General features: G+C 37.9%; 2 protein-coding genes across 3 annotated transcripts; both read left to right on the top strand.

The window, feature by feature from the left end:
• Positions 1-178: 178 nt before the first annotated feature.
• Positions 179-21,783, top strand: nagpa (N-acetylglucosamine-1-phosphodiester alpha-N-acetylglucosaminidase). Of its 2 annotated transcripts, none has more exons than XM_084089874.1 (11): positions 179-382; positions 2,217-2,699; positions 4,216-4,355; positions 4,550-4,658; positions 5,717-5,845; positions 5,939-6,141; positions 7,964-8,011; positions 8,226-8,354; positions 9,241-9,372; positions 10,927-11,008; positions 21,645-21,783. In XM_084089874.1, exons 1-11 carry the CDS (start codon positions 297-299, stop codon positions 21,679-21,681), a joined length of 1,578 nt encoding a protein of 525 aa, XP_083946000.1. In that variant the 5' UTR covers positions 179-296; the 3' UTR covers positions 21,682-21,783. The 2 variants fall into 2 exon arrangements, with proteins under 2 accessions (XP_083946000.1, XP_083945999.1); XM_084089873.1 differs by lacking the exon at positions 21,645-21,783 and adding an exon at positions 12,060-15,114.
• Positions 21,645-26,910, top strand: tp53inp1 (tumor protein p53 inducible nuclear protein 1). The gene is made up of 3 exons (XM_084089895.1): positions 21,645-21,967; positions 24,234-24,585; positions 24,663-26,910. The coding sequence occupies exons 1-3, from the start codon at positions 21,844-21,846 to the stop codon at positions 24,913-24,915; spliced, it is 729 nt and encodes a 242-aa protein (XP_083946021.1). The 5' UTR covers positions 21,645-21,843; the 3' UTR covers positions 24,916-26,910.
• Positions 26,911-27,079: the final 169 nt, after the last annotated feature.

Raw genomic sequence — 27,079 nt, 5'->3', positions numbered from 1 at the left:
TTCCGCTTCGATGTAAACAGTCTGTTTTCATCTAAATCGAATTAAGCTATGTATGAGTGAAGCATATTAACTTTATGGGGGGGGAAATGAATTATTGTTCATGTGAATGCAGTCAATAGGTATTAAACATTATTCTCTCCGCTTAGGGAGAATAAATGATTGACAGATAAGATCAGTTGGCTTGATCATGTGATTTGCATCATATGACCAGCACAACTGAAAGTCCGTTCATCGAAGCAATCATATAGAAACGGGATAGTAACTTATTTTATTTTTATGTGTTATACATATGTCTTATGGCAACATCGTCTGTTAATTTCGATCAGATTTCTTTGTTTCTAATATGTCTAGGAGTATATTTGTGCCAGTGCAAAGACATCCGGTAAGGACGTGCATCATGTAGTGCAGTTGTGATCAAACTCTTGAAGTTGTATAATGTTTCCAAATGATTTAGAAACATTTTTGTAAGATGTTTTTCTTGAAGTTAATGTATTTTGTTGTTTTAACTTATTTTGCAAATCTCTTGCAATAAGCCTTTTTGATTCTAAAAGACTTAACCCTCTATGGGACATCGTCATTTATAAATGGCGCTAAGAAAATTGCATTTAAAATACAATAATAATGTTCAACCAAAGAAATAAAATAATAACTTTAGTAATATCATATTACATCCCCTTCAACCAATAAAATAAAAACGATTTACCATGTGCTTTAGCCTACATTTTTGGCAACAAGAAAGTGAGGGAGACATTAGCACATGTTTGGTCACATGCTGTCAGAGTCAACTTAGTGAGTTCATTTTAGATTAGAATATATATATAAATTCCATTTAAAAACATAATTTTACATTCAAATGCGCCTTTTAAAGTTTTTGGTAATTTTGAATGCACATTTTGCAAAAACAATAACTCAAAGATCAAAAAAAAAAAAATCCTGCGTTGTAGGTTGATGTTAGTAAGATTTATAGAAGACAGAGAGGAAAAGCTGTGCTTTTCCAGAAAGTCTTGATGATAGTATTAGGCACTACAGTTCGTCAGAAAATGAGGTCGTAGTAAGAAAAGAAGTTGAGGATCAAGAAGGATAGAAGCGGTGAGGGTAGAGATGAAGAATATAATCATAGATTGTTGTGGAAGTCAGGCATTTGGGTACATTATCCTATGCCAGTTTGGAAGATGTAATCCATACTACAACCAGAGGTCAGGAAAGATGCCAATGCTTATTGGCCTCACTACACTGACAAGCAGGGATGCTGCAAAAATGTATGTCAAGTATAAGACATTCACATGTGAGTTCCAAATGAAATATAGAACACAAGATGAAATGGAATGTTAAGCTTTTTAATGTTTTCTGAAACACTAAGACCTTTTAACTCACAAAAATTATTTACAAAGTCAATTTTAAGTGACGGCATCCTAAATTTTTAAAGTTTTTATTTTAAAGGTACCTAATTAATCAGCATTCCTTGCTGTCTGTTTATTTTTAACTCTTTAGAGGCAAAGTATAACTGCACACTTGCTTCAGCATTTTATTTATTCTGACGGAAACGTCGGAATAAATAAAATGCTGAAGCGAGTGTGCCGTTATACTTTGCCTCTATAAAGATTTTTTCTCTAGCTTACACATCATAAAGGTGTGCATTTGCTCCAACACATTGTTAAAATAATTGTTTCTGAACTTTTATCACAATATAGAAATTTAAGATAATTTTGCAGATCAGTAATTAGCCTATTTATTTTTAAAGCATTATTGGTTAAGTTTCATTAAGCTTTGTGTACAAATAGTTGCAGTACAGTACTTTACTCCAACTGAATCTACAGATAATTTGCATCTTGCATTTGCATAGTGAAAGAGGATCCAAGCAACCACACACTGAACCCAGGCTTGCATAAGGATTGCATGACTAAACATCTGCTGCTCCTTAATTGATTTTACTTTTTCCTCAGATAACATTGTCTTAGGTTCAGACTGAGAAAAATGCAAAATTGCAGGTTTCTTTAAAAGGAACATGTACGCATGAAAATGTGCTTGCGCTGCAAAACAGTGAACAACATCCACATGCTACTTTGTACAACTTGGTTGAGGATCTGTTCTCTCTGAATCAGTTATGACATCTCTTTGATTCGTATCACACAAGTTAACCTAATTAGCTTAAAAAACTAAATTTGCTGTTTATTCCTCTGATTTAATCATGATAATTTTCCACATTTTCTTGACAGACATTCTTTGGATGATGACCTCTTGTTACCCTACACCAAATCCCACGGGCCATCTCATTCCCACCGCCATGTGAGAGACTGTCAGCCCATCGCCCATGGCAACGTAACCCACGAAACCTGGGCAGCAAGCAAACACTCGAGCTCACCAGTGTTCAAGTCAAATATATTCATCTCCGACATCGCCGATGACTCTGGTGCTCACAGATGGGCAATTGGCCATATCACAGAGGTGCTTGACCCACTGAGATCCGTGTCCATTCTGGAACCAGGAGGCCCTGGAGGGTGCAAGCGGAATCACAGAGATCTGGTGGAGCTCACTGCCAAATCTAGAAAGTGCCTCATCGCCCAGAATGGAGGCTACTTTAACACTCAAACCGGGCAGTGTTTAGGGAATGTTGTAAGTGATGGGAAGCTGGTGAGGAACAGTGGAGGAATTCAAAATGCTCAGTTTGGCATCAGAAAGGATGGGACACTAGTGTTTGGGTAAGGGCATAGCTTGAGGTTTCATTCTTTGCAGTCTTTCTCCTGGCCCTCGTGATGTTTTGCATCACCACAGGGTTTGTTTTTGTGTGGAGACCGAAGAAACAATAGAAAATAGAGCTAGTCTCTCCTGGTTGGGTGCTGGTGTACTTTTGACCTGGCTATAATTAAGCTGTGCTTTTATATCTGTATTGCACTCTTAAAGGGATAGTTCACCCAAAAATTTAAATTCTGTCAATATCTTCTCACCATTAAAACATATGATTTAGTTGTTGTGGAACACAAAAGAAGATATTTATTTAGTAGAGTGAACTTAAGTGCACTTCCTCATTCTCAGTGAAATGTTAGTATATGTCTGTAAGTAAGTGGTTTTCTCCACTCTAGGGTGCTGTAGCTGCCTTCAGAACTAACCTCAACCTGAATATGGGTGCAGAATTTGGGAGGAAGTCAGTCATGGGAACACAGGGCCCTTAGAACATCTGTTTCCTAAAATAGAAACCTTACAAAAACATGCCAATATTGCATAACGCACCAGTGCTCTTAATAATAGCCAGTACGTCTGAACTGCATGTACCCGGGGTGTCTCGGTCATTCATTATGACGTTAAGAGCCTGGTGTTAGATAAGGTGTTTACATAGCATATTTGGACATTCACCTGGATGAGCTTTAAGGAATTAAAACTGCATAACTGCTGTCAGTAAAATTTATGTGTGGCTTTACTGGCACTGATAATCTTTAGCAAATCAAATGTTTTTCTTTGCTTTTTGCTGATTACTTATTTTTCATTTAGCTCCTGCTTTTATCCAAAGTGAATTACAATACAGTTATTTTAGAGAAAGACCTTCTGGACATTGTCACAAACATTTTGTGGATTTTAGTCCATGTCTGTTAGCTTTGAGTGAACTAGTATATAATCAAAGTTAAGCATTAACAGACACACAGTCTCTTCTGGCAAAACAGACCAAAAAAATATTTGTTTTTATATACAGTTTTTTTTATTTTTATTTGTGAAGTAAAATGCTCATTCTCTCCCACTAAAATAAAGTCTAGCTAGCAGTAATATAGTAGTAAGTAGCTAGTAGCATATAATTGTCCGTGTGCCTTGGGTTGTGCTAGTATTTATACTTCATTGCCTTTCCAAACCATCAACCTTTTTTGTAAAGGAAGTTGCTGGATTTATTCGTTGTTGAAAGTGCCTTCATTGCTTCCTTCCATAGTTCAATCTGTCAGGTGTGGTTTTTGTTGGGTTGTGATGTACTCTACTGTACTCTACAATTTCCATCTTAAACAAACACTGTTATTTTGAACTTTCTGTTTATCAAAGAAACCTACAAACATATTCTTGGTGTTTTCTTGATCAAGAGCAGTACCCCTTGTGGAGTTTGAACCTACAGTACAGCATCTTAGTTATCAGCCCAAATCTTTAACCATCAGGCTGCACCACCTCATCTTGATCCATCTCACTTGCGCTTTCTCACTCACCCTCTTTCTTACGTTTTTTTTCCCTGTATATTTTTAGTTACCTGTCTGAAGATGATGTTCTGGATGAGGTAAATCCCTTTGTGCAGTTGATCAGTGGGGTGGTTTGGCTGCTGAGAAACGGCGAGATCTACATCAATGAGAGCATTCAGGCAGAATGTGACGAAACACAGGAGACCGGTAAGATTTGACAAGATCCTGTCTGAAGTGTGACCATATAATAAGCTTGTTTATCTGGCTCCCTAACATATTTTGACCCCAGAGTCTATATCAGAAAAAAAACTGTATTTTCAACAGTAGTTCAGACTTCAGGTACTTCATACTCAAATATTATAATATAAGATTTAATAAGTCATTCATCTTTTATGTTGCAGGAACATTTCGAGACTTTGTGGATGTGATATCTGCCCGTACGGCGGTGGGTCACGATGCAGAGGGGAAACTCATCCTCTTCCACGTCGATGGTCAGACGCATACGAGAGGGTGAGAATGGACTTTGAACCTGAGCTGATGTCAGCTGTTTATCACTGTAAACATTGATCTCTTCCCTCTGTGCATGCTACCACACAAACTAAACCAGAATGATTTATTGATCAAGAAGCAGCAAAAGAAGCCAGATATCAATCATTTTTCCAGTGAGACCATATTCAAGACTTTATCTTTTTATTTTCTATTTTCTATTTTCGCTTTAGTGCACTTGTAATGTTACTCATGGTTACTTGCAGCAAAAACATGATAATTTACTTTTTGAAAATTTTGGGGTCAATAAGATTTCTTTTTTTTTGGGGGGGGGGGGGGGGGGGGGGGGGGGGGGGTTAATACTTTGAGTCAATAAGTGATCAGATGTTTATAATGTTACAAAAGGTTTCTGTTTCAAATAAATGCTGTTCTTTTGAACGTTCTAGTCATCAAAGAATCCTGAAAAATGTATCTTGGTTTCCACAAAGAATAGTAAGCTGCACAATTCTTATTAAGAAATGTTTAATAAAAAATGAGCACCATATAAAAGCAGCATATTAGAACGATTTCTGAAAGGACCATGTGACACTGAAAACTGGAGTAATGGCTGCTGAAAAATCAGTTTGTCCACCACAGGAATGAATTACATTTTGTTAAATTAATTTTATATTGTAATAATTTATTACAATATTACTGTTTTTTGATCAATTAAATAAAACCTGTTTAAGCATAAGAGACTTCTTTCAGAAACTTTAAAAGATCGTACCAATCCCAAACTTTTGAGCGGTCTTGTCTCTCTGAGTTTGGGTCAATTGATTAAACTCACTTAAATTTGCACTTACATAAAATTAAACATACGAGATCTATATATAAATGACCATTATTATGGCTAATTTGCATATCATTCGTATTCTCTGATTTCCGCTTAGCTTAGTTTTCATACGTTTCAGATTAGTTTTAAAAAGTTTATTCAAACCACAGTGAGCCATTTAAATCAGAATGGAGAGTGCGCATTTGGACTGTATACCAGAGGTTCACTTTCAGTTTGATTTATGTGTGTTTAATAAACTATGTCTTTGCAGAATGAACCTCTGGCAAGTGGCAAAGTTTCTGAAGGATCAGCATGTCATTAACGCTATTAATCTGGATGGAGGCGGCTCGGCCACTTACATCCTCAACGGATCCCTGGCCAATTACCCTTCAGACCACTGGTGTGTAAAAGCAACAGCAAAAATACACAGATACATTATACAAACAACAGTGTGGTGCATTTGTCAATTTGATCACAACATTTTCGCCTTCAGCGTACCAAGATCGGAGTGGCGCTGCCCAAGGATGGTATCCACTGTGTTGTGTGTTCATGAGAGGCTGTGCCATCCGGAGGACTGCAGTGGCCACGGGCGCTGCGTGGAGGGCCAGTGCGTGTGCCAGCAGGGCTGGAGCGGGACAGGATGTGCCAAACTCATATGCCAGGCTGAATGCGGAGAGCACGGGATCTGCACTGAGAGTGAGTCGCTCTCACACTTCTTTAGATCACAAGAGGAAAATATAATAACACTTTATATATATATATAATACATTATAGAAATATTTTTTAAATGTATTAATTATGCCTTGTAATTAGGGGTGGGCGATATACTGGAATACACGATTAACCGGTAGAAATCTGTCAACCGGTAGAGATTTTGGACTATCGTCTCTATCGCGGTTACAATCACGTGACGTTACTGTGCTACGCCGTCACAAAAGCTTATCATTTGCATGTGGTTTTGGTATTGCGGTTTAAAAACAAGTGATTTTAAACCGTTGAAGTGCAGTAAGCAGCGAAAGACAACTCATTTCGCTTTATACGCATGCTGTTTCTCAGCGCTGTCTGAGAGGCGCACGCACTTGAAGCCACTATTTATAAACCGCGTGAGAACTGTACTCACTTTTTGAGTGCTTTTTGCAGACTAATTGGGCTTGAATGGTTAAATACACATACTTAAGTGTCAAAGTGACCATGTCTTTGCAGGTAAATACAGTCATTTATGTCTTAAGTGAATGTAAACAGTTGAGAAAGAAAGCGCACTAGTATATTGGATCCGTGCAGTCGCTCTTAAAGTGACAGCATCCAAATTTACCTGCTGTCGTTATTAATTTTAATCAAACAACAAAAAAGAGAAAATATCTCACTGTTCTTGACTGAATCACTTTTGTAACTTTAATAAGAATAAATGTATATTTAATGTACACAGTGAAGACTATATCGTGTGTTTTATACATTTTGATAGGGGTGCACCGAAATTTCGGCCGCCGAAAATTTTCGGCCGGAATGGCATTATCGGTTTCGGGCCGAAATAAAAAAAAACAGCCGAAAACGTTTAACCGAAAATGAATGTCACCCGCCCCTCCCATCCGTGCGCAAGCGCTTAGGTTTCACTCACGGTCGAGCTGTTATCACGCGTCTGCCTATCAAAGATTAAGCATGTCAAAGGGCTGTCACTTATTGCACAATCAATCGGACCAACCAACACAAGTTTCGAAAACGAAAATAGGGAATCGATTTTAACGGCCTTCTCTCGGAGCGCGTCCAGCTCGTCACTACAGTATACGCTCGCAGCGAACGCGCGTCACACAGCAACTGCAGGTTCTGACACACACACACACACACACACACACACACACACACACACACACACAGCCTATTTTTGCATAATATAGTGCATAATATGTAGCCTTCAGTAATGCTTTTCATTGATGTTATGGCAGTCCACATTGCTGACTTGTGCGCCCTCTTTACGGTCGTCCTAATTCTGCAAAAATCTCGAAAATTGTGGATTTTTTTTGCACAACTTTTAAAAAACTATTTTATTTGATGGAACATAAAACTTGAAGAATAATATTATTTGGTATTATTATTTATATTTATTGTTAAAAATATTTTATGTTTTGTTATGTAACTGTTAATAAAATTTGATTATTATATTGTGATTTTTCATTTCAGATCCATTAAATTCAAGCAGTATATATACATTTTTAAAAGAAGCCATTTTCGGCTTCAGTTTCGGTTTTCGGCCAAGAGCATTCTAAATTTTCGGTTTCGGTTTCGGCCCAGAATTTTCATTTCGGTGCATCACTACATTTTGATTACTTTATACAATTTATGTCTTTGTTCTATTGTAGTTTATTTTCCTATATGCTTGTAATTAGTTTCTCTAAAATCTCTAGATTTTGACAGATTGTTTATAGTTACTGAATGACAAAGAAAACGCTCTTGCATTAAAGGTAGTATTTTTGGATAACCCCATTCTCTTTATTTCTCTCTTCTTATCCCTGTCTCTGAACAGATGGATGTGTGTGTGATGCTGGATGGATGAGTTTAAACTGTAGCCAAGGTAAAGGCAAAGTTAGCTTGGCTGTCACACATATTCAGATTTTTCAATCTATCAAATAAAGCTCTGACTGACTGTTTACTGGGAGATCATTACTTAAGTGTTCTATTGGTTGCAACATATTTGTTTCAGTCAACAATTGTAATGATTCTAAACCAGTATGTTCATCTGAATGTACCTCATACTAATACAGTGAACAACATCTGTATCCTTGCAGTATGTGTGGCAGGTTTCTATGGTGATGGCTGCAATCAGACATGCACATGCACAAACGGAGGCTCATGTGATCCCGTCCACGGACGGTGCACCTGTCCTGCTGGTTTCCATGGAGATTCCTGCGAGCAAGGTATGCAGTCTTATCTCAACCGGTTTTAGTATATAAACAATTGATCCACAATTAATAAACATATTTAACATGCAACTGAGTGTCCTGAGAGTCGGGTGAATGTGGCAAGGAAGTATTAAGAAAATAAAGGAGATAAATGTAATTCCAGGTAAATGTTTAGGAGATGCCTAAATTTTACATGTACCCTGAGTGCAACACAAGTTGTTTTGGATAAAACTGGATAAAATTGAATATAAATTACTTTTTCTACATTGATTTGACTGATTTGAAACGTTGTTCAGTAACTTAATGGCAGTGCACAAATTAGGTGATTTTGCCAAGTAAGACATGTTCCTGGATCAACATAGTTTGTTGGTCCTGGAACAACATTCCTGTCTGAAAATTGAGTCCTAACCCTATCCCTACCCATAAACATAACCCTACTCATAAGTTATCCCTAATATCAGAGGGAAATGATAGGGGAATAACACTGATGTAGAAGGTCCTAACACTGGTTGTAAGCCTGAACTTGACAAAAACTGTAAACTTGTTCCTTTAAATCTGATTGGTTGATTGGAATGTTGTTCCAGGATAAACAAGGATGTTATACTTGGTGAAATCATGTTCTATTGATTCCAATTGTTTAACATTAGCATGTTGCTAATCTAACAATGCAATACTCATATAAGCATAAATACCATGTAGCTTATTCATGAGCGATGCATGCAGTGGTGCAGATTTTGGTCAAATATATCATATTAAACAGCTTAATATTGCTGAGTACTGTGAGAAACAGCTTAAATTTTGAGCGTGCACATATAGTGCCTAAGTAGGCAACTCTCTTTTGGTGCAGATCTACTCTATGAATAGTTTTAACTTTTTAACCATGCTCTATTTGTCATCCCAGAGTGCCCTCTTGGATTCTACGGGCTGAACTGCAAGCATCCGTGCCAATGCCACGACATGTGCCCATGCAACTCTGTCACTGGAAGCTGCAATACCACATTCCAGGGGGAAAGAAACTTCAGTCTGCACAGAGGTGCGGTACAGCCCCTATTAGCACTCACACGACATGTAAACAACACATTCCCCCTGTGACGTCTCTATAGATCAGTTTAATGCTCACACTTCGTCAGCACATAACCCTTATAGTTTGACCGTCAGCATTCCTCATTGCCCTTCTAAATGTGTGCGAATGCTAGTGTCAGTCCACACTCTCTACTATTGAACATGGCACGCCAGTTGTCTGAAATATGAGCCTTCCATTTTTTTCTGTGATTCGCTGGAAATGTTTTCACTAGGGCTATGCAATTAATTACAAAAAAAAAAGCTTAAAGGGATAGTTCACCCAAAAATGAAAATGCTGTCATTATTTACTCACCCTCAAGTTGTTCCAAATCTGTATGAATTTCTTTCTTCTGCTGAACACAAAAGAAGATATTTTGAAGAATATGGGTAACCAAACAGTTGATGGGCCCCATTGAATTCTATAGTATGGAAAAAAAAATACAATGGGGCCCCATTAACTGTTTGGTTACCGACATTCTTAAAAAATCTCCTTTCTCTTTCTCTGTCTGCTCATTCACCATAACATGATTGCAGCCTCTCTACTCAAACTTGCGCACACACACATACTCAAACAGTCTCTGATAAACAAAGCTACTGGTTGTGGGGGGGGGGTTGAGAAAAGAGACCTTGGAGAATCACAGTCTACCCAACAGCCCCTTGTGTTAGTGATGACCTCTGCGACATAGAATCTGTCAAGACCAGAACCTGTCAGCTCGTTCTATCTTAACTCTCTGACCTCTGTCATCTAATGTGAGATGAAGATGCATTCTCAAGCTTCCCTGCAGAGAAATAAAAGGCCCTGAACCCCCTGTGCTCTGGAGTTCAGGAACAGCTCTTCACTTGACTCCACGGGCTCATTACGATTGGAATCTCCCGTCTGCTGTGCACGTGAACGGCTTTCTGCTTATCTCTCCCTGTATTCAGGCCAGGGTGACAGCCATCTCCATTATTCACTCCACGTGAAAGATTTCATATCATGAGAAATCCAGATGGACCTTTCCTAGAGGTTTAGAAATAATGAAATCATACTATATCAAATACTATGTAATTTTCAAAATGTCAGCCCAAAAAGACTATTTTTTTGTAACTTGGAACTGCAAAAACAACTCATTATTTTTAACAAGGTCCCTGATCTTGCACAATGTAACCCAGGCTTTCCAAAAGCTGTTATTGAATAATGGGGCAACACAAGCTGTATTAGACCTGTAGACAGTAAGGAGTGCAGCAAGAGCTGTCACTCATTTTTCACATGCAAATTCGCTGAAATTTCGCTAATGTGACCGCACCTTTACTCTAGAGGCACATTTAGATGTTCATCAAAAACAGTAATTTCATTGATAGTAATACACACAGCATTGATTTACCAACAACAACAACAAAAACAGTTGCACTTGCACTTTTGTTTCCCACAGTTACATCTGAAGTTAGGAAAGGGGGAAAAGGCAAAATATGCCTTTAGAGGAGAGCTGTTGTCCCAACAAATGGATTTGATTCAAAAATGTGTTTTTTCCCCACATACTTTTAGCTGGTCACTGTCTGGCTACCCAGATGTGGAGGGAATGGAGACAAGAGGAGGAATCTCATGCTCCCAGACGCTATTTATCTGAGTAAGTGCTCCAAACACACACGCACACACCCCATAACAACAGTCCTCTCACTGCTTCTTGAGACAAAGGACAAATCATTTGGTCAACTTTTAATGACTTAGTATGTCAATATAGTCAGATACAAAAAATATATGTACTGTCATGTAAAATATTTATCATAAATATGTAAGAATAGCATTCCATTACAATAAACAAATATAATTAATATAACATATATATAAAAATGCAGCAGACATATAGTTTTTCTGGTGTTTCTAGGTGATAATCATATTAAAAATGAGAGAAGTGTCTAAAAATCTAGAAACATTTATTTATATTTTCTGTGATGGAGCTGAAATGATTGGCTCAGAAAATATAATATATTTGAAGACCACAACTCAATATTTTATATAGACTAGAATATATATTATTCAATCATTTAAAATATAAATCATATATTTTTAAATACATATTTATTGTTTTTTTGTTTTATTATATACATTTTAATTGAATATGAAGTATTGAGTTGTTGTTTTAAAACAGGTGGTTTTGAAGAATTAAATCAATTGCTTGGTGCATTTGTTGAAAACATTCTAGTGATCATCTGATTAATTTTAGAGTGGAAATGTTTCTTTTTTTAAATCTAAAGTCGGGTACAATTAAATGACATGCTTTTTCCTATGCCTTAAAGCCACAGTTTCCACAACAAAGGGAAAAAAATCTGTTATCTCAAATAACTTATCATTATACCATTCCCTATCTGCGTGTTTGAGTAACTTGATTATTACCAAGGAAATTCACTCTAACAAATTCCAGGCCCGTGTTTAGCAGAACGGGCTTTCAGACAAGTCTGAACCAAGTGCCCAGACTGTACTGATAAACAGCTCTGTGGCAGCGGAGTGGCACAGATGAATTTATTAGTCAGTTCAGCCTTTCACATGCAAGTAAGGGATTGTGCAGTGTTTCCATGGTTGCAGTCAAGTGCTTTGTGGAGGCTGTGGGCAGCAGCGGTGGAGTCAGAGGTCAAAGTGCAACTCCTCACCCTGAGAGTGTTTTGTTTATGTGTGTGCAGACAAAGCTGGCTGGTTGTCTGCGCCATCCTGGCAGCGTCGCTGTTGGCCAGCCTCGCCGGTAACCTTATCCAGACGTGCAGAAAATGCAAAGCGCGCAAAAAGAGGGCGGACTACTCCTACTTGCCGTTGGGAGAGATCAACGGGTCCGCGGAGCGAGGAAGAGGGCAGGGGACAGAGTCTGGGAAAGTTCTCTTTCAGCAAGAAGACTCTGACTCGGAAGGCTCCTCGTAATGTTTCAAAATGCGTGCATGCATGTGTGCGGGTTCACGCAAGTGTGCCAACAGCAGAGGGCTGAGAGAAGAGCCAGCACAAGCCCTCATTAGGAAAGGGTTTGTTCATGCTGTGAATCGGTGAGCTTTTGGAAGGGCCTCTTCGTCCTCGGATTTGGGCCATCCAAATTGGCGATGATGCACAATGAGATGGGCGTTAGCATCTAAACAGCTGTCTGTGCGCCTCGGTACGTTCATATTCGCCCCTGCTTAGTCTGTAGACGCCAGCCAACTCTGTTCACACATGCCAAGTGCCCTGATTGTGCGGTTTGACTGCCTTTAGCACATGTTCTTGTTTGTTTGGGTTTTTACTACAGTTTAGCTGCTAGCAATGTAAGAACCAGTTTCTCATGTTTAATCCATGTGTAATATTTCAATGAAGCCTTTCATTTTGGTCTTTAGGTGAGAAGAGAACCAAGAAAAAGAGCAATATCACAAAAAAAGCCTTTTTTATTGACAGAATGGCCTAGTTGTTCCACCTGTTGCCATAGGAATAGACACGTTTTGAACTATGAACTCTTTTTGCGGAATCCTTCCTGCTGGAACTTGCCAAACTGCTATTTTTGAAACAGTTTTATTGAATGATTTTTCACCAGAGGTCATTCAGTTTATTTTGATTCTACCGTCAGACCTTTTGTTTCTGTGAACGCCTTGCCAGCTTTATCATGGGTGTTGTTTTGTTTGTTGTCACTTAAAACCAGCCATAGAAACACATTAGGGGAAAAAAGAAAAAAAATCAAGGCCTGGATTGTTTACACGCTCAAACGCAGGAGAAGGACATTAGCACAAAGTTGCTCTTTTTCTCTGTGCTGAAACCAGGCTTTGGATTCAACGTGTTTTGTCAGGTTCTGTTTTAGCTCTGATACATGACACACATATTATAGAAGAGGAACATTTACTTGGGTTAGTTGTTCCTTTGCTGTTTCCTGTTTGCATTTAAATAGATTTAGGCTTGTCTTGTTTTAAGAATTTCACAAGCAAACATAGAGGCAAGTGGAATTATGAATCTCATTAAACCTGTCAAAACATTACCCCCAAAATCAAACGAAATCAGTAATTATATTTTTACCTATAGAAAATGAAGCCTATTTTGGACCATTAACATTTTTCATATTGTGACATTACTTTAATGACAACTAAGCACATTTTTCCTCTGCCCAGTTTTCATCAATGTAATAGAACATTTCTAAATTCTCATGACTGACACACACAAACATTATATATTTACTAAATTGTGTTTAACTAACAAAATGATTTATACATCTTGGTAGTACTTGTAGTTTCTTTAATTTGTGCTGATTTAAAAATACAGTAAAAGTAAAACACCCAGAAACAGTATGAAAATGAGAATTTTGGGAGGAAATGTGCTTAATTGTCATAAAAAAATTGTTACAGTGCAAAAAAATAAATAAAAAAAAAATAGACAAATTTCTTCATGCAGAATATATATATATTTGTTGTTATTTTGAGGTGAAATGTTGCCCAGAAATTTATAGAGTTAAATATCTTTTAAATAGTGAAAGGCATTTGTCTGCAACATGGTACATTTGACTGTTTATTAACTTCCACCTGGTTCATTTCCTGCTTTGCATATGATCTTCACTGCAAACGACCTCTGTGCTGATCCCCTTCTAAGAGTAATGCACTTCAATAGAGGTTTTTGATGTAGCTTTTTATTTAAATCTAATCAAGCGAGCAGATTCCACACAGGTTAGAGAAGGGTACCTGTTTCTCCCCACCGGTTCGGTCATGATGTTTTTTTTGTTGTGTGTCCTTTTGTTAAACAACAGAAATTGCTATCAAAAGAACATGCATTATAAATAATGGTAGTAGGTTTTTCGTTGAATTTGATGCAGCGATCATGCATTTGATTGTTATTCAACCTTATTTTGTTATGAATCTCTCTCATTCAGATCATCTGGTTGCTGTCAGATTGGCTTGACATTGAGATTAGTTACAGTCTAACCTATGTGCCTGACCTGTTTAGCAGGCAACATCCCTCTTGTCCTCATAAATAAAGGCCAGGATGATTACTTGTATCCCTGTTCATGCTCCTGGGTTCATTTTTAACCTTTCAAATTCAAATGAATGTAAAAAACAAAATGGTTCCAAAATAATGTGAACTATGAGATTTTTCTGTACAAAATGGTAATTATTTTTATATTGTGTATGTGTTTGTGCACAAAAAGACTTGTTTTCTCTTGAGCGCCCTGACAAAACAGTCGTCATTTGTATCTTCCTTGCACCGGATCAGTTGATAAAATTGGGCTTTAATTGACTATTTCAGCTTATATATTTGTTACTACTGTTTTATACTGTTCAGGCTGATAATCGAATGCACTGCTGTTTTATATGTTTTCAGATAGAATAGATAATGGATTTGTATTGTCAATAAGGGACACATTGCTGCAAATGAAAGGTGTGTTCTTCCAGAGAAAAGTTAAAAGCCGGTTTATCTTTGGGTGTTTTCAACGGAAAAGGTGTTTCACAGGTGTGTTACACAGAACAGTAGGCCCTACCACTGATATGATAGTTCATGAAGAGGCTTTTACTCAGAAGTTATCTCTGCTAGTTTGTCAGTAATATTTAACTGTCTGTCATTCCAATTAGCATTGTTTGCCACTTGATATTCCCCAAACCTCCTGGGGAATATGCGGGCAAAATTTGTTCTAACACAAAAAAACAATTTGTGAATAAAATAACAGCTAGTCCATTGGTCCAAAATCAGATCACCTGCAACTAACAAAATGAATAATAAAAGCCATTTATGTTACATTTCCACTAACATGATTTGTATTGATTGTCATTGTTTTTCATGATCGTCTGAATTTTTTTTGCCGCTGCATGACTCAAAACCCATATGCTTGTCATATTTTGCATCTGGCAAGGTTAAAGATGGGGTCAAATTAATCAACCGCTTACACTGCATTTTCTTCATCTAAACAGTTTTATATGGTATTTTTCCTCAAGCCCTAAAGAAAACACTATCATAACAAAAGTATAAGAATAATACTGTACACCTTAAAGCATACCAGTGTAAAGGAGGTGTAATGATACATTATGTCCATGTTTAATGATTATGTTTTGAAGTTGTTTAGGGCTTTTCAGGTCTCAACTTGACGCATCATGCCATCACATTTTTTACTACATGCTTTAAGGTGTTTGGTATGCAGAGATATTTCCAGAGGCGCAGGATTCCTACTACATTTTAACTGCAGTTTCTTTACAGGCCTTAAAGTCAGCATGAAATTTACAAAATTTACTTTTGTTAGTGCACATTGTGGTGAACAATTCATCGGTGCAAGTTGATTCACAAAAAAATATTGTCTTTGTAATTGTTTAAGGAGACCCCCCTGATATGATTTTAAAGCGCTTTTGGTGCACAGTAGTACATAGTAAAGCGTTACATTAAAGCATTATTTATTTACTCACTCACTCACTCACTCACTCACTCACTCACTCACTCACTCACTCACTCATTCATTCATTCATTCAATTCATTCATTCATTCATTCACTTCCCCTCTGGAATGGCTTTCCCTCTCTGATGACGTGAGTTTGAAGGCTTATTGGGTAGAACATTTCCTCCAACTGTCAGTCTCCTGTGAGCTCTGACAGCGAGCTGAAAGGACTTTTCTAGATCCAATCAATTAAAAAAACAAGCCACGCCCTCTATTTTTCTCATTCAATATTCAGTTTCACTCGGGGAAAATGCGTCACAATCATAGGTCACAGTACTGAAGTAAACTCGGTCGCACTCGCAACTTCCGTTTCCCAGTGACTTTAATGCAGTCTTCAAAATAACAGATAGACTTGCACAACCACAAAACCAACAGGTTCTGACTGACAGGATGTCACGGCTGGCGGCTCACTGACTTGCTCGCGCTTGTGCCTCCCACCTGTCTGTCCTCTTTACATTATGCAATCCTCTACCCAGATGTCACACTGTAAGCTTCTTTGCATCATCATCATCTGTTCTCATGATCTCCCTCCACTCAAACAGTCAAATATGGACCTTAGGCACTTTAAATGCTAAGTTTCAGTCTGCATGTGGTATGGCTTTTCATTTTCATTGATTTATATTAGATATTAATGAGGATTGTAATGTGTTGCAATGTGATCACAGTTGTACAGATGGTATCAGACAGGTTTGCTTGCAAGTGAACTCTTACTTCTTGACATTTGGATGTTTACAATTACCAAAAAAAATTCAGTCTGCTTTGATTAACCTTAAGTAACATGAAGTATGAAGTATTCTTTCAGAGAGCATGTCTGTCTACTTAGTGCTTTCTGTGATTAAGCTCCCCGTCACACTCCACTTTTGCCTTTTATTTACATCAGAAAAAGAGGCTCTGAAAATGTCACAAGGATTCTGTGACGTATATTAGTTCAGTCACCTATGAACACTTGTATAACATCAAATTAAGACACCTAAAAAGGTTACCACTGAGAATATACATATAAGGACCACAACTTTTATCCATTCTATCGCTCACAGTTTTATTTTTATTGACTTCAAACCAAATATGTCTAACATGACTAAGGTTTGTTGCACAACAAGTTTGGTACATGCCCTAAACATTAACAGAATTACATCAGAGTGTCAAATGGACTTCTGAACAGCGTACACTGTAGATGTTGTTTATATCAAGAATGCTGTGGAATCATCATGAACAATATGTTCTGTTTTAGCAGGGTTTGATAAGAATCAATCACAACTTAAATTTTATGATCTTGGTTTGTTTTTGTTTTTTTACACTTACACTTTACACAGGGTTGAAAACCCTGTATGTACTAACACCTTTGGTGTTCCCGGTCAAAAATTACCGGCCTTTTAAAAATTGCTCGTAAATCATTCGTTATGCTATATTATCACCAAATATTGGTTTCAATATTTTTGTCAATTTGTTTTCTTTCAATTAGGACGGGTTTTGTATTTATTTTTTAAAACGGATTGATTGTAGGTCTCGTTGATCTGAGCTTGCACCTCAGTTTTTGAGTGAAAAAGCATTATTTGTGGATAAATTTGTCAATATTCAACAAAATATATAAAAAAAATTACACTATGTATCACACTAGTGTGGTTTAATGTTTAACCAGGAAGTTTGTTTAAAATGCTTTTATTTTGTACAAAATGGAACAAAGTCACACTGGTGGTGTTCCCAGTCAAAGATGACTGGGCCTATACACCGAAAAATGTTTTGCTTATAAATCTCTTGTTATGCTCAGATCAAGGAGGCCTACGATCAATGAGTTCCAAAAAGAAATACAAAACCTGTCCTAATTGAAAGAAAACAAGTTGACAAAAAGATTGAATCCAATATTTGGTGATAATATAGCATAACAAGAGATTTATAAGCAATTTTTTGTAGGCTGGTCATTTTTGACTGGGAACAAGGTAGAAAAAATTATCTCCAAAAAATTGGAAAGTGTATATATAGTTATACCCTGTGTGAGCAAAGTCAGTACATTTTAGTCCAATGCGATAACATTAACTAATATTTTTGAGAAAAAGAAAAACCTCTCTGGCCCAATCACCACATAGGTGTTAAATTATTTATTATCAAATAATATTTATAATATTTAAATGAGATTTTATAGCTTTTGTAAAAAAAAAAAAAAAAAAAACTCAAAGATATAAATAGCATGCATTTATCCAGATAGTTTTCCAAATAGTCAACAAATGTTTTAATAAGTTAGTTAAATGAGTGTTCTGACAGCACTTTTAAAGACAAGGCCTGTCGAGGTCAGGGTGGGTTGTGGCTTATCTTTATGGTTTAACCCAGAGTGAGCAGGTATGGCCTTGTTTTGGAGGGTAAATAAAGGAAATGGAGGGAAAAACATGATGACAGCACATGAGAACATTGATTCACTCTCACGTCATCCTACAGTGGGAAAATGGATGGATAGAAAATATTTATCCAGCAGAAAGATTGTCCCTCTTGTATTCAGACAGCCAGGACCAGTGTTGATGTCTGAAAGAGTGGAAGTAGATTGATTTGAGAGGAAAGGAGAAAAAGGTTTGTCTGAGACAATCTCCAAACCAGGAAAGAAAGTTAAATTTTTTTCCATCCCGATGAAAACATCATCCATCACATTTTGAGGGAAGACAGGACAAAGGGTACAAAGATTAGTCACACTGATAAATATACTCTCTATGATGTGGTATATACATAATCATAAATGTGTTTAATGCATATATTAGCTATATAGATTAGTGTAGCTATCTGTAAATATAATGGATATATGAATGATGCAATAACATGTTTAGATTGCTTTATTAGATCTGATGACTCACCAGAGTGCAAGTCCTTTTGTTCAAACTTGCTGAACGGGCCTCTCACTGGTGACCTACATCTTCAAAAGGAAGGATTTCAATGTTTTGTTCAATGTTTTACACATTTTACTTAACTTAAGGGGCAAAAAAAGAACATGTCATTTACAATGTACCCCAAAATGACAGTTTTGCTTAAGCTTTTTAATTATTGAAAGCTCCCTGGAATACTTGATTCTGATTAGTCAATTGTGGCATTCAGATATTTCTATATGATGAAGCTGTTCTATTCTAATGAAAACCAAGTCTATATTTTACATCCATTTATGTGGTAAGTAAATAAATGCATTTTAATGGTTCATGACTGACTGACTGACTGTACATTATACTTTGCTGCTCTCTTTGCAGTTTGTTTAGTAGGATGAAAATTGAGAAAGGTACATAGTTGAATTTTTTTTTAGAGCAATCACACTCTGGTTAAACGTGAACATCAGTGAAAAAATTCCAATCATTTCAGTTATGCTATGTGACAAGATTATTGTTTATTATTTACATAATCATGTCCAGTCAAAAATGGTTTAAAAGTTAAGAACCATTTAAAGCATATTTTCAAAAACTTTGTACAACCCAACAATTAGTGGGTGACACTCCTTAACATGGAGTGCTCTGCCTGGTCTTGCCTTTCTCGGGATGGGTCACGTGCGTTGGTGACAGTCAGTCATAGTCAGGGGCGCAATTTCATTGGCTGAGAGGGTTCCGACAAGCCCCGCCTGTGGGCCGTCCTCGGTGACGTAACGACCGATCAGCTGTTAATTTTCCACAACAATAACAAAGGGAGCAGTTGAGACCTCGGAGGAGAAAAGAAAAAGAACCGACTGCGAAACTCCGAACTAAAGGGTCCATAAACTTTTAATTTCTTCCAGGAAGAATTGTATTTATATATTTTTATATATCGCACGACAAATATTCTACCTCATCTGTTTTTGTTCTTGAAGTCAACCCTCTTCCTGTTTACATTACTTTTTGCCGCAGGTGAGTTAAAACCTCTTTGTTGTTGATCGACAGACATTCTGGTTTAATTCGTTAAAGAAAAGTTCCGGACTTAAAGAATACTGCGAATTTTTCATCAATTTTGATCAATAGAGGTTGTAAAAAGAAATGTAAATGTAAAAAAAAAAAAAAAAAAAAAAAAAGTAAAAAAATTGCATTTAAATATATCGACGCTCTGCACAACCTGTCAAGGCCTGCAGGCCATCTGAAATGTTTATTGTCTGTGTCTCTTGTTTCTGCAATGTGAGCATGTTTGGATTTTACGGATTAAGCTTTGTTCAGCAGAGCCAGTTGAAGCGTTTGGGTTCTCGTTCCGCCCAGTCGGTCGGTGTAGGGTTACACTCATCCCTCCCCCGGCCAGTCTCTGTGTGTTTGGGTCAAATGTAGCTTTAGTATATGTCTGCATCTTTGAAATTTCGATGTCCCAGTGCCAATTGCTTACCCAATGCATGTTTGCGTTGTTAACAGATTAATAGTCTATCAGCTAAGGGGTTTAGTTGTTTATGAGTGTTATCTTATGTAGCTAGGCTATATGTTACCTTAAGTATGAGGTATTTTGTTTTCCTGCTCTCCATATGTCAACTTTGACGCTGATTTTCTTTATTTCGACATTAAATGTTGTTCTACGATTTTATTTTCATTTATCTATATATTTATTTATTGCCAGTGTCGACCAGTAGTTTGAACAAAGCTGTGAATGAATTTTGAAATATGAGCAGTGTTCTACTCTACATAGTGAATTATGTAATTGTACGTTCAAGCTGCTGTAAAAAATGCTTAAACCAGTCTAAGATGGTTTGCTGGTTTTGACTTGTTTTAGAAGGGTTTTGGGCACTTTTCACCAGGTCTGGTGAGGAAACCAGCTGAGGACCATCTTGGCCAGGGTGGGAGGCCAGTCTTATAGGCTGGTTTAAGATGGTTTTTCAGAAGCGAGTGCAGTTCCAGTAGCCTATATTCTGCTTTAATTGCATTGTTATTTTCAGCCTAAATGGGGCCATTGTCATGTCATGGGCATAATCAGATTAATGTGCACTATATTACTGCACTTTGCATTTGCATTTTTTGTTTTATTGCTCGTTTGACATGTAGAATCAATAGCCTTACAAATGACTTTTTTCTGTAGTGGGCTGTATAATCTGTACACATTAGGGCAGATTTGATGTATTTTATTATAGTCTGTACATCACCTTTAAATGGATGACTAGATTAAACGGGCAGCAAATTTAAACTTTTGCTTGAGTCTCTTAGCTTTGAGGAATATATAGATATATTAGATATATAGAATGATCTCCTAAATATTGGGAATAAAAACCCAAGTAAAAAAATTGGTTATTTTTAAACAATTAAATCTGACCTCTGGCTCTGAGCCATACAGTTTTCCTCTAGGCTGCTGAGACAAAGCCATCCCGGTACTGCTTATCGCTGCTTGTCAGTCTATAATCCTCTTTTTGGGGTTCTGAAGGGTGCTTATTATATGTATGTGACCCCATAATAGCCCCCACCCCCCTAATCACACAAACAAAGACCGCTGCCATGACTATATGAGCAGGTGGGGAAGGGAGTATGAATTGGTTGTCTTGTTTCAATAATGCTGTGGGGTGAAGAACAGTTTGTAGTCCTTCACTTCACAGATGTCTCTCTTTGTTGTCGCAAGCAAAACAACAGAAAAGGGTACCCTCATGAGTCATAGTCCTGAACTAGGCTGGGTGTAACTGTGCAAAGATCAGTTATCATGGGCATCAGCTTCACATGAAGAGGACAGGTAGTATCTGTGACAGCAGAGACACTTTAGACTGCTTTGTTTTGGCTGGTCAGTTTTCAGGAATATCCGTCTGTCTTTTATAAGCGTGAACCTGTAATTTATTGCTAATCGCAACAGAACATGACCTGCTCATCACCAGTAATTGTTGTGTACTTGAAGGCTGGTCAGTTTGTGCTGTTTGCGTCTACATTGTCATTAACAACAATGTTGTCTTCTCGCTTGTCCTCCAGGGCCTGTTTTTGCACAATCAACAAAAGCAATGGCTGAACTTCATCAGGTGTTCCTCAGCTGAGAAGGAGTAACTAATGCACTTCAGCACCTTTATTAAGATCTCAGTGAGCGGCTCCCGCAGCTGATGACCAAAGAGCTCGGCCCTCGCCCACTCCCAGCAGGACTGTCCAGCCTCACGCCTCTGCCCGGGACAAAAACATGTTTCAGAGGTTCACCAGCATCTTGTTTGGAGACTCTCTGGAGGAGGGCAGTGGATGTCCTGTGGATCCAGACTTCAACGAGAAGGAGGAGGACGATGAGTGGATTCTGGTCGATTATCTAGGTGGGAGATCTTATCTTGCATCTTATCTTGTTTTTGATCAGCAAAGTGAAAAATGGACATTGTGTTCTTTTTAAATGCAGATAGGAACAGGCTTGGTTTGCATCAAGAAGTCTCAGTTTCGTTTGACACTTTCAAAGTCAACATGAAAATTAAATGAAAACCTTTTACATTTTTAATGCACGTTCATTACCGTACCATGAATGATTCATCAATCATTCATCACACCTTTATTTATCATGGTATTCCAACCATGTTTTAAATTATATAAATTAAATTTATACATTTAAATTTAATCAAAATGTACTTGCTGTTCTACATTTCTTTTTACGCTTACGTCACTTAAGCCGAATAGTCCATGGGATAATGTTAAAGTTGGCATGAAATAAAAACGCATGTTATAGATCTTATTGTAAATGATTAATTTTTAGTGGAATGCCCACATCTCAAAATCGAATCAACAACCAATGCATAGAACAAAGTCCCCAAATTTCCAACTTCAAGAAATCAAGTCAAGTCTCGCTCTACATTTTTCTCATAGAATATTCAATTTTTCTCTGAAATAAAAAGGGATTGCAAACTGCAACTTGTATTGAATTTTAAATGCATTCAACAGAATCCTGCCTATTTCCCACGGAAATCAGTGCAGATATGGCATGCAAACGTCCTCTTATGCATGATATGACCCTACCTCACCTCAGTTGATAACTGATGACATGGTCAGCTGGAGCCATGTTACAGATTCTGTAAAACCTGGCACAGATGCAATGCCCTCATTAACATGATCCCTCTCATAAGCTGCCCAAATACAGGCCTTCTCATATTGTGTGTGTGTGTGTGTGAATATTTTAGGTGCAAGGCAATCTGGTTGGCCCAGTTTACCTCTGTTAGGACAGGAGGAGACAGACATGTTTATGGGCAACAAGCTTGTCAGACAAAAGTGTCTAGATGGGGTCTGCGGTAAAAATAGGACCGATTAAGTTACCGTTTATGCTCATAACGAGAGTAGGCCTTGAACACGGAATTATTACAAACATCAATCGTTGCCTGAAGGCTGAGTTAGACAGGAGGGGACTGGAGATTTAAAACATTGCTCTCATTTCATATCCATATAGCTTGATGGAAATATCTTTATGTGAGAATTTTCCCATCATGGTGAGGGGATTAAAGGTTAACTGGCTTCTCAGGGACATTGAAGAGGGCCATAAGAAGGTTAAGAGCTTTCTAACCAGCTGAGTTGAGAAAATGTTCGATGTCATCTGGCAGGATGCTGCAAGTCTACAGATAAACAAGGTGTGGCTCTATGCAAGGAAGTTCTGTGTGTACTATAACATCAGTGCTATGGGTGTGGGACTTTCTAGTGACTAGTCTTGTTACATTTAGTGCAAATATATGAATTATTATCACTGTTTTTCAAATCTGTCACATGAACTGCATGTGATGGCTGTCAAGTTTCTGCTGTGTTTGGTCAGTCCAAGTACTGGAGTGAAGGATTGTTCAATCACACTGCCATCTAGAGGCCACTGAAAGTGTAATGCTTCAGAGACTGCCCAAAAGCCAGCTGTTTACACCAGTTTTGGTTACCTGCCAGGAGCCACAAAGAGTACAAAAAGAAATGAAGTGTGGGCAAAAATATTGACTCTCTTCGTTTCTGTCTATACACATGACTTGTTTTCCATAGAGCCAGTGACATGATGTTTTCGATATAATCCAGTGCTGAATTTTGGTTCCATTTTATTTACTTCACAAGTTTGAAATATAATTTTTTTTTTATAATGCTATTCTTAGTCAGTGCTAAGATGGTCTGTATGGTTGTTAAGATGGTGATAGGTGCTTGCTAGGTCATTCTAGGCAGTCTTTTACTGTCCCAAGTCATTTTGTGCGATAATCTCCTCCCTACATATGACTTTAAACATATATATAGTACTCCTTCAGTTACTTCAAAAATGAATAGCACACCTCTCCTCAACAAGCCAAGTGATTCAAGGTGTCATTAAAATTTCATGGGATATTGCAGTGTTCGTTATAAATAATTTATCCATGTACATTATTTGTTTTTTAAAATTACAATGATCCAATACTCCAATTAATTCCCAATGGACAAAATCAATTCCTGCCCTACATTTTTCTAATTCGAGAAGCTCCGATATACTACACAATAGGAAAGAAAAGATGATCACAACTTTAATGTTGTGAACAGTGCGAATGGAGTTTTATTCAGATAGTAATTTCACTGTAGTAACATCCTCTCTGTACATCCTCTCTGTAGCGAAAGCCTGCTCAGGTGTGTGTGGAGATGATCTGGTGGATGTGTGCTCTGATAATGTCGCTCCCCTGGACTCTCCTGTGCGCTGCTCCTCCTGCTCCTCTCTGGATTCAGCGACAGACACCGACGCAGAGGACGGCAACTTTTTGCGTCTGGAGGCGGCATGTGGGCTGGAAGAGAGCTGGTTCATCACCCCTCCGCCATGTTTCATGGCTGGAGGCAGAGCTCCGGTCCTGCTAGAGACCAGTCCTCTGGAGAACCTGCTGATCGAGCACCCCAGCATGTCCGTGTACGCCGTTCACAGCCCTCGTCAACGACCTGCCAAGGACGCCACCCGTGAGCCATCGATTTTAAGGTAAAGGGCAGATTCAGAGTTTTCTATTGTTATATAATGTTATATTAGAATCTGACAGATTCTGTTTGGCTTTGTAGATCTGAAGTTCAGCGTCGGCCGAATCATCCTTCTGGCTGCTACGCAGCCGCTCTGGTCGCTGCTCACGCAGGGTTTCTGAAGCAGACCAAGAACGTCCGTCTGGCTCAGCGCATCCGTGACAATGTGGAGCGCCAGCAGCTGTCCCGCAACGCCCTTCGCCGCCTCAACCTGCTGCGCGAAGGCGGAACCAGACAGGCCAAAGCCACCGGAGGCTACGTTCACCAGCCAGGACAGAGGCAATACAACTACTGAGACGGTCCCCACTGCACTCCCCCGTCCTCCCCCGCACGCCGCCCTCTCCTCACTGGGAGAATTCGCCAGAAGGAACGGAGTCCTTTAGAATCAATGCCATAGGTCACTTTACTTCACGGCAGGTTCCGCTCTACCTGAATGTGTCTGCATCACGTGTTTCCTCCATCTGTTATGTTCGGTCTTATGTTATATGTCATGAAGGTTGAATAACCAAGTGTTTTGTTATAGTGAGCATGATGTTGTAAGTGCTCTGTTTCGAGCACGTGTAGGCAGCTTGACGCTTTCTTTGCTTTTTTGAAGCCATACTAATTTCAATCACATCAGTGATGAAATCATCAGCAGCACTTTTATGGTTAGGAAGGAACCTGCCTGTGACTCTGTAGATCAGTGCTTTCTTCCTCTTTGTTTTTTTTCCTCTTTAAAAAAATTGTAAAGTATACTGGGTTTATTATCACTAAAAGCCTTGTTTCTATAGTAGATTTCAAAATATATAAAATATATTTAAAAAAAAAAACTTCCAAAATATTTTCAAAAGAAAAAAATATTGAATATATTACATATCAGTATGAAGTTGATAAGAGTGTGTGTTATTGGCATAGATATGTATGTAAGCAGTTTTTTCCTATTTTTAGTGATTGATTTGATGTATGACTGTGTAGTGCTAATTTTCCAACAGGTGGGAAAACCAACAACAACAACAAAAAAAAAACACACACATCAAGTGTTGAAATGTTATTTTTCATGTTTGCTCTATATCTGCAGTACATGTCTCAGGGTCATCACTGTTCACCTTTGCTCTTTGCTAAGAATGCAGATTACTTGCAGATGGTAAACTGTCTCTGTACATACTAGAAAACCTCTAACTTTGTAAATGTCTATGTTACCTTGTGGAAATATTTGTAATGGATGTAAATCTTTAACATAACGTGCATCTCACACTTTGAATGAAAGCAAAAACGCTTGCTTCTCCGAGGACTGTGAAACAAACTCTTTCTCTTAATTGACTGTTAAAAACGTAGACGACGGAGTGAAACTGTTATAGCATTTAAATTTTTATCAATGTAGTGACTTTTTGTGTAATATGCCTTTTTCATGTTTTATTTAGTTACACGTTGTACATTGCTGAGCGAAATATTTAAAGTAGCAATGAACTTACTCCTTATTCCTTTATCGCTCGAGACCTGGTGTTGTAAATTTCCCATCACTCTGCCAAGGTAAATGTCTCCCCTAAATGAATTAAACTGAATTCATTAACTCTGACATTCAGCCGAATGCATTTTATATGCATGAGCAACTCAAGGAAAACAACTACAGCTTCTCTTCTTTTCTCTTGCTTGCTGCAGTCTGCGTTGAGCAGTATATTGCATTTTCTGACATTTCTTTCTGTGGACGAAGGGAATGGAAGGGACGGAAGGTTCTCTTCGTATTCCTCGAGTAATACTGGAGAGGCCCTCTTTCCCTGTGTCAGTAGACACATACTGTCTACTGTCAGACGATTTTTGATATTCACAACAGGGATTTAATTTTGCCTTGAAATGCATTTGGGGATCATGTGCCTTCCAGTTGAACAGTATGACAATGCATCCGTGAAGAACTTGAAATTTGTCCAAAGGGACACAAACAAATGTAATTTTACTACGCACAGAGGATTACCTTGTCTCTGTGAGCCACTTGCTCTGTCAACTTTTTACACGAAATGTAGCAAATGTTTTCTGTGTTTAATGTGTGAAGAATATTTTCTGTGGCATTGCTAAATTTTAGACTATGCTTTGGTTGATTTTTAGTTTACTGGAATAATACAGCACTTTGCCAAAAGTGTAGGGTTTTAGCATTGTTTATTTATCTTTTTCTTGAACTGAAATGTTTTGGATACATGTCATACACAAACTGTTTTGTATGGGTAGTATAATTTGCAAATAAATTGTTCATTTCATATGTCTTGAAACCTATTTGTCAGTATGTATACTCTCTTCTCAATAAATGTTTTAATACAAACTAACGTTTTCTTCCTTTTCTAAAACGAAACGTTCAAATATGTAAATCAATGTAGGCTATGTATGATGCCGGCCTTATAGACTAGGAAGGTTTGCATGTTCTTGCCATAGGCGGGACTAGGAAGGTGTGCATGTTCTTGCCATAGGCGTCGATTTCGGTGGGGACGGTT

The sequence above is a fragment of the Abramis brama genome (assembly GCF_963993115.1).
Source record: "Abramis brama genome assembly, chromosome: 17".
In the NCBI taxonomy this organism is placed as follows: Eukaryota; Metazoa; Chordata; class Actinopteri; order Cypriniformes; family Leuciscidae; genus Abramis; species Abramis brama.
Note: the sequence above shows the minus strand (reverse complement) of the source record. Positions and strands in the feature narration are given on the sequence as shown.

Coding starts and splice junctions, on each gene's coding strand:
- nagpa (XM_084089873.1), top strand. CDS start 297: ATGGCAACATCGTCTGTTAATTTCGATCAGATTTCTTTGTTTCTAATA. Junction 6,142..7,963: donor GCACGGGATCTGCACTGAGA/GTGAGTCGCTCT, acceptor GTCTCTGAACAG/ATGGATGTGTGTGTGATGCT. Junction 8,012..8,225: donor GAGTTTAAACTGTAGCCAAG/GTAAAGGCAAAG, acceptor GTATCCTTGCAG/TATGTGTGGCAGGTTTCTAT.
- tp53inp1 (XM_084089895.1), top strand. CDS start 21,844: ATGTTTCAGAGGTTCACCAGCATCTTGTTTGGAGACTCTCTGGAGGAG. Junction 21,968..24,233: donor GATTCTGGTCGATTATCTAG/GTGGGAGATCTT, acceptor TCCTCTCTGTAG/CGAAAGCCTGCTCAGGTGTG. Junction 24,586..24,662: donor CGTGAGCCATCGATTTTAAG/GTAAAGGGCAGA, acceptor TTGGCTTTGTAG/ATCTGAAGTTCAGCGTCGGC.